At 59.2% G+C, this 8,109-nt stretch overlaps 1 protein-coding gene across 1 annotated transcript in view; it reads left to right on the top strand.

Annotated features, from left to right (window-relative positions):
* The first annotated feature begins 336 nt into the window (after window positions 1-336).
* The window catches only part of PTK2B (protein tyrosine kinase 2 beta), a 52,470-nt gene continuing 44,697 nt past the window's right edge, over window positions 337-8,109 (top strand). Inside the window, exons 1-3 of the mRNA XM_021543166.2 lie at window positions 337-620; window positions 2,811-2,989; window positions 7,354-7,441. Coding sequence (XP_021398841.1) covers window positions 375-620; window positions 2,811-2,989; window positions 7,354-7,441 — 513 coding nt within the window. The 5' untranslated portion in view covers window positions 337-374. The remainder of the gene's footprint in view (window positions 621-2,810; window positions 2,990-7,353; window positions 7,442-8,109) is intronic.

The raw sequence follows: 8,109 nt of genomic DNA, 5'->3' as shown, positions 1-8,109 counted from the left end.
TTCCCCCTTTTCCCCCCTTTTTCCCCCTTTCCCCCCTTTCCCCCTTTTCCCTTTCCCCTTTCCCCCTTTCCCCTTTTCCCCCTTTCCCCTTTCCCCTTTCCCCTTTCCCCTTTTTGCCCTTTTCCCCTTTCCCCCTTTCCCCTTTCCCTCTTCCCCCTTTCCCCTTTCCCCTTTTCCCCCTTTCCCCTTTTCCCCCCTTTTTCCCCCTTTTCCCTTTCCCCTTTCCCCTTTTCCCCCCTTTTTCCCCCTTTTCCCCCTTTTCCCTTTCCCCTTTTCCCTTTCCCCTTTTCCCTTTCCCCTTTCCCATTTCCCCGGTCCGTAATTCCGCAGGGAAGGGATGCTCGGCTCCTGAGGGTGCCGCGGCTCTCCCGAGGATGAGCGCCATTCCCGAGCCCCCCGGACGCCCCCGGAGCTGCTCCTCCCGCAGCCTTCCCGGCACCCTGGAGCCCGCGGGAACGCCGGATCCTCGGGATCCTCGGGATCCTCGGGATCCGGATCGGGATCAGGATCACCGGGATCAGGAGGAGACGCGGATCCTCAAGGTTTGCTTCTACAGCAACAGCTTCAACCTGGGCAAGAACTTCAAGCTGGTCAAGTGCTCCGTGGCCACGGAGATCCGGGTAGGTGGGAAAGGGCGGGATCGGGGCTGGGATTGGGAATTCCGGGGCTGGGATTGGGAATTCGGAGCTGGGGTTGGGAATTCCGGGCTGGGATTGGGAATTCCAGGATGGGATTGGGAATTTCGGGCTGGGATTGGGAATTCCAGGCTGGGATTGGGAATTCCGGGACTGGGATTGGGAATTCGGAGCTGGGGTTGGGAATTCCGGGCTGGGATTGGGAATTCGGGGCTGGGATTGAGAATTTGGGGCTGGGATTGGGAATTCCGGGACTGGGATTGGGAATTTGGGGCTGGGATTGGGAATTCGGGGCTGGGACTGGGAATTTGGGGCTGGGATTGGGAATTCGGGGCTGGGATTGGGAATTTGGGGCTGGGATTGGGAATTCGGGGCTGGGACTAGGAATTCCGGGCTGGGATTGGGAATTCAGGGCTGGGATTGGGAATTCGGGGCTGGGATTGGGAATTCCGGGCTGGGATTGGGAATTCTGGGCTGGGATTGGGAATTTCAGGCTGGGATTGTGAATTTCAGGCTGGGATTGGGAATTCGGGGCTGGGATTGTGAATTCCGGGCTGGGATTGGGAATTCGGAGCTGGGGTTGGAAATTACAGGACTGGGATTGGGAATTCAGGGCTGGATGAGTTTTGAGGTCCATTCCCACCCAAAACCATTCTGGGAATTCTGGGATCAAGGACACTCAGGATCCATCCCGAGGTATTTTTATGGAATTCAGGGATGGAAAAGGGAAGGGAGACCCTTCCTGGAGTCCCGAATTCCCAATGAAGCCCCTGGATCCCAAAATTCCTTCTCCAGGAAGAATCAGGATGGATCCAATGCCAGGCTGGGAGAGCCGGGAATGTTCTCCTGGATCGGGGGAGGATCCAGGGAATCCTTGGAGCCGCTTCCCGATCCCCAAGGGGCTCCGGGAGAGCTGGAATTTGGGGAAGGGCTGGAGGGGCAGGAGCCAGGGAATGGAATTCCCAGTGGGAAAGGGGAGCTTGGGAGTTTGGGATCTTGGGCAGGAATTCCCGGCTGGGCTGGAATTCCCAGAGAATCCCAAGGAAACTCTGTCTCACCATTCGGCAGTGGGGCAGGACGGGATCAGGTCCCGGTTCCCACCCCGAACGTCCCACATTCCCATTTTCCCAGAGAATCCCAAGGAAATACTGTCTCCCGTTGGGCGGTGGGACGGGATGGGATCAGATCCCGTTTCCCATCCCAAGCGTTCCGTATTCCCGTTTTCCCAGAGAATCCCAGGAAACGCTGTCTCACCATTGTGCCATGGGATGGGATCAGATCCCGGTTCCCATCCCGAGCATTCCACATTCCCGTTTTCCAAGAGAATCCCAAGAAACTCTGTCTCCCGTTGGGCGGTGGGATGGGACGGGATCAGATCCTGTTTCCCACCCCGAGCGTTCTGTGTTCCCGTTTATCCAAGAGAATCCTGGGAAATACTGTCTCACGTTGGGTGGTGGGAAGGGACGGATCAGATCCCGTTTCCCACCCCGAGCATTCCGCATTCCCATTTTCCCAGCGAATCCCAGGAAACCCTGTCTCACCATTGTGCCGTGGGATGGGACGGGATCAGATCCTGTTTCCCACCCCGAGCGTCCCACATTCCCGTTTTCCAAGAGAATCCCAGGAAACGCTGTCTCACGTTGGGCGGTGGGGCAGGATGGGATCAGATCCCATTTCCCACCCCGAGCATTCCACATTCCCGTTTTCCCAGAGAATCCCAGGAAACGCTGTCTCCCGTTGGGCGGTGGCACGGGACCCGATCCCGGTTCCCACCCCGAGCGTCCCACATTCCCGTTTTCCAAGAGAATCCCAGGACACGCTGTCTCCCGTTGGGCGGTGGGACGGGATCCGATCCCAGTTCCCACCCCGAGCGTCCCACATTCCCGTTTTCCCAGAGAATCCCAGGACACGCTGTCTCCCGTTGGGCGGTGGGTGAGACGGGATCCGATCCCGTTTCCCTCCCCGAGCGTCCCACATTCCCATTTTCCCAGAGAATCCCAGGACACGCTCTCTCCCGTTGGGCAGTGGGACGGGATCCGATCCCGGTTCCCACCCCGAGCGTCCCACATTCCCGTTTTCCCAGAGAATCCCAGGACACGCTGTCTCCCGTTGGGCAGTGGGACGGGACCCGATCCCGGTTCCCTCCCCGAGCGTCCCACATTCCCGTTTTCCCAGGAGGTGATCGGCTCCATCCTGCAGAGCGGCCGCCTGGGGCCGGACGTGCGGCTGGCCGCGTGCTTCGGGCTGCGCCTCAAGCACGTCAAGTCGGACGAGACGCACTGGCTCCACCCCGCGCTGACCGTGGGCGAGGTCCACGACAAGTACGAGTGCCTCCACCTGGAAGCCGAGTGGAGGTGGGGTCACCGCCGCGGTGACGGCGACGGTGGCGGTGGCGGTGGTGGACAAGGTGGCGGTGACGGTGGCGGTGACGGTGGTGGTGACGGTCAAGGTGGTGGTGACGGTGACGGTCAAGGTGGCGGTGGCAGTGGCATGGTCGCTCTCCATGCCACCTACATGGAATCCCAGTTGATGGTGGTGGTGGCCATGGTGGAGATGGTGGCGGTGATGGTGGCAGTGGTGGTGGAGGTGGCATGGTCGCTCTCCATGCCACCTACATGGAATCCTGTTTGACGGTGACGGTGGTGGTGACGGTCAAGGTGGTGGTGACGGTGACGGTCAAGGTGGCAGTGGAGGTGGCATGGTCGCTCTCCACGCCACCTACATGGAATCCCAGTTGATGGTGGTGGTGGCCATGGTGGAGATGGTGATGGTGATGGTGGCAGTGGTGGTGGAGGTGGCATGGTCGCTCTCCGTGCCACCTACATGGAATCCTGTTTGACGGTGACGGTGGTGGTGACGGTCAAGGTGGTGGTGACGGTGACGGTCAAGGTGGCAGTGGAGGTGGCATGGTCGCTCTCCCTGCCACCTACATGGAATCCCAGTTGATGGTGGTGGTGGTGGTGGCGAAGATGGTGGCGGTGATGGTGGCAGTGGTGGTGGAGGTGGCATGGTCGCTCTCCGTGCCACCTACATGGAATCCCGGTTGATGGTGACGGTGGCGGTAGAGGTGGCGGTGGAGGTGGCAGTAATGGTGGTGGTGGCGGTGGTGGTGGCAGTGGTGATGGCGGTGGAGGTGGCATGGTCACTCTCCATGCCACCTACATGGAATCCCAGTTGATGGTGGTGGCCATGGTGGAGATGGTGGCGGTGATGGTGGCAGTGGCGGTGGAGGTAGCACAGTCGCTCTCTGTGCCACCTACATGGAATCCTGTTTGACGGTGACGGTGGTGGTGACGGTCAAGGTGGTGGTGACGGTGATGGTCAAGGTGGTGGTGGAGGTGGCATGGTCGCTCTCCGTGTCACCTACATGGAATCCCGGTTGACGGTGACGGTGGCAGTGGAGGTGGCGGTGACAGTGGTGGTGACGGTCACGGTGGCGGTGGCAGTGGCATGGTCACTCTCCATGCCACCTACATGGAATCCCGGTTGATGGTGGTGGTGGCAGTGGTGGAGATGGTGGTGGTGATGGTGGCAGTGGTGGTGGAGGTGGCATGGTCGCTCTCCGTGCCACCTACATGGAATCCCGGTTGATGGTGGTGGTGGTGGTGGCGGTGACGGAGATGGTGACAGTGGCGGTGGTGGTGGCGGTGGCAGTGGCACGGTCACTCTCCGTGCCACCTACATGGAATCCCGGTTGATGGTGTTGGTGGCCATGGTGGAGATGGTGACGGTGATGGTGGCGGTGGCAGTGGCATGGTCGCTCTCCGTGTCACCTACATGGAATCCTGGTTGATGGTGACGGTGGCAGTAGAGGTGTCGGTGACAGTGGTGGTGGTGGTGGTGGCGGTGGAGGCAGCTGTGGCGGTGGCAGTGGCATGGTCGCTCTCCGTGCCACCTACATGGAATCCCGGTTGACGGTGGTGGTGGCGGTGGTGGAGATGGTGACGGTGGTGGTCGTGGTGGCAGTGATGGTGACGGTGGCGGTGACAGTGGTGGTGATGGTGGCAGTGGTGGTGGTGGTGGAGGTGGCATGGTCGCTCTCCGTGCCACCTACATGGAATCCCGGTTGATGGTGGTGGTGGCAGTGGTGGAGATGGTGACGGTGATGGTGGCAGTGGTGGTGGAGGTGGCATGGTCGCTCTCCATGCCACCTACATGGAATCCCGGTTGATGGTGTTGGTGGCCATGGTGGAGATGGTGACGGTGATGGTGGCGGTGGCAGTGGCATGGTCGCTCTCCGTGTCACCTACATGGAATCCTGGTTGACGGTGACGGTGGCAGTAGAGGTGTCGGTGACAGTGGTGGTGGTGGTGGTGGCGGTGGAGGCAGCTGTGGCGGTGGCAGTGGCATGGTCGCTCTCCGTGCCACCTACATGGAATCCCGGTTGACGGTGGTGGTGGTGGTGGCGGAGATGGTGGCGGTGGTGGTCGTGGTGGCAGTGATGGTGACGGTGGCGGTGACAGTGGTGGTGATGGTGGCAGTGGTGGTGGAGGTGGCATGGTCGCTCTCCGTGCCACCTACATGAAATCCCGGTTGATGGTGGTGGTGGCGGTGGTGGAGATGGTGACAGTGGCGGTGGTGGTGATGGTGGCAGTGGCATGGTCGCTCTCCGTGTCACCCACACGGAGTCCTGGTGGTGGGTGGGGACATGGGGGTGTCGCTGTGGAGGTGACAGGGACAGGGAGGTGTCACTGTGGTGGTGACAACTACATGGAGGTGTCACCACGGTGGTGACAGTGACATGGAGATGTCACACTGGAGGTGTTGGGGACACGGAGATGTCACTCTGGAGGTGACAGGGACAGGGAGATGTCACCATGGTGGTGACAGGGACATGGAGGTGACATTGTGGAGGTGACAAGGACATGGAGGTGTCCCTCAGGAGGTGTTGTGGACACTGGGCTGTCACTCTGGACGTGACAAGGACACGGAGGTGTCACGCTGGAGGTGACAGGGATGTGGAATTGTCACTGTGGAGATGACAAGCACAGGGAGGTGTCACCATGGTGGTGACAGGCACAGGGAGGTGTCACCCTGGAGGTGACAGGGACACGGAGGTGTCCCTCAGGAGGTGACAGGGACACTGGATGTCCCTCAGGAGGTGACAGGGACACTGGATGTCACCCTGGAGGTGACAAGGACATGGAGATGTCCCTCAGGAGGTGACAGGGACACTGGATGTCACCCTGGAGGTGACAGGGACATGGGGATGTCCCTCAGGAGGTGACAGTAACAGTGGGTGACACCCTGGAGGTGACAGGGACAGTGGGTGACACCCTGGAGGTGACAGGGACACAGTGTCACCCTGGAGGTGACAGGGACATGGAGGTGTCACCCTGGAGGTGACAGGGACATGGAGATGTCCCTCAGGAGGTGACAGGGACATGGAGGTGTCACCCTGGAGGTGACAGGGACACGGGTGTCACCCTGGAGGTGACAAGGACATGGAGATGTCCCTCAGGAGGTGACAGGGACACTGGATGTCACCCTGGAGGTGACAGGGACACGGGTGACACCCTGGAGGTGACAGGGACACGGGGTGACACCCTGGAGGTGACAGGGACATGGAGGTGTCACCCTGGAGGTGACAGGGACACGAAGATGTCCCTCAGGAGGTGACAGGGACACGGGGTGACACCCTGGAGGTGACAGGGACATGCAGGTGTCACCCTGGAGGTGACAGGGACAGTGGGTGTCACCCTGGAGGTGACAGGGACACGGAGACGTTCCTCAGGAGGTGACAGGGACACTGGATGTCCCTCAGGAGGTGACATTGACAGTGGGTGTCACCCTGGAGGTGACAGGGACACAGTGTCACCCTGGAGGTGACAGGGACATGGAGGTGTCACCCTGGAGGTGACAGGGACACGGGGTGACACCCTGGAGGTGACAGGGACACTGGATGTCACCCTGGAGGTGACAGGGACACAGTGTCACCCTGGAGGTGACAGGGACACGGAGATGTCCCTCAGGAGGTGACAGGGACACGGGTGACACCTGGAGGTGACAGGGACATGGGGATGTCCCTCAGGAGGTGACAGGGACACAGTGACGTTCCTCAGGAGGTGACAGGGACACGGAGATGTCCCTCAGGAGGTGACAGGGACAGTGGGTGTCACCCTGGAGGTGACAGGGACATGGAGATGTCCCTCAGGAGGTGGCAGGGACATGCAGGTGTCACCCTGGAGGTGACAGGGACATGGGGATGTCCCTCAGGAGGTGACAGGGACACGGGTGACACCCTGGAGGTGACAGGGACACAGTGTCACCCTGGAGGTGACAGGGACACGGAGATGTCCCTCAGGAGGTGACAGGGACACTGGATGTCCCTCAGGAGGTGACAAGGACACGGGGTGACACCCTGGAGGTGACAGGGACACTGTGTGTCACCCTGGAGGTGACAGGGACACAGTGTCACCCTGGAGGTGACAGGGACACGGAGATGTCCCTCAGGAGGTGACAGGGACACGGGTGACACCCTGGAGGTGACAGGGACACAGTGTCACCCTGGAGGTGACAGGGACATGGAGATGTCCCTCAGGAGGTGACAGTGACACTGTGTGACACCCTGGAGGTGACAGGGACACGGAGATGTCCCTCAGGAGGTGACAGGGACATGGGGATGTCCCTCAGGAGGTGACAGGGACACGGGTGACACCCTGGAGGTGACAGGGACACAGTGTCACCCTGGAGGTGACGGGCCCCGCCGGTGTCCCAGGTACGACCTCCAGATCCGGTACCTGCCCGAGGATTTCCTGGAGAGCTTCAAGGAGGACAGGACCACGCTGCTCTACTTCTACCAGCAGGTCAGGGCTGCTCCAACCCCAAATTCCCCAAATTCCCCAAATTCCCAAAACCCCAAAATTCCCAAAATTCCCACAATCCTCAAAATCCCCCAAATTCCAAAAGGTCTCAAAATCCCCAAAACCCCAAAAATCCCCAAGTTCCCTTAATCCCTGAAACTCCCCAAATCCCCAAAAATCCCCAAATCCCCCAAGTTCCCCAAATCCCCAAAATTCCCAAAACTCCCCAAATCCCCAAACTCCCCAAATCCTCAAAACCCCGAAAATCCCCAAATTCCCTTAATCCCCAAAACCCCCCAAACCCCCAAATTCCCCAAATTACCAAATTTCCCAAAATTCCCAAAATCTTCAAAATCCCCTAAATTCTAAAAATTCTTAAAATCCCCCAAATCCCCAAAATTCCCAAAACTCCCCAAATCCCCAAAACCCTGAAAATCCCCAAATTCCCTTAATCCCCAAAACCCCCCAAACCCCCAAATCCCCCAAATTACCAAATTTCCCAAAATTCCCAAAATCTTCAAAATCCCCCAAATTCTAAAAATTCTTAAAATCCCCCAAATCCCCAAAAATCCCAAAAATCCCCCAAATCCCCCAAACCCCCAAAATTCCCCAAATCCCCAAATCCTCCAAATTCTAAAAATTCTCAAAATCCCCAAAATTCCCAAACTCCC

This window comes from Lonchura striata, chromosome 3, assembly GCF_046129695.1.
Source record: "Lonchura striata isolate bLonStr1 chromosome 3, bLonStr1.mat, whole genome shotgun sequence".
NCBI classification, from domain to species: Eukaryota; Metazoa; Chordata; class Aves; order Passeriformes; family Estrildidae; genus Lonchura; species Lonchura striata.
Note: the sequence above shows the minus strand (reverse complement) of the source record. Positions and strands in the feature narration are given on the sequence as shown.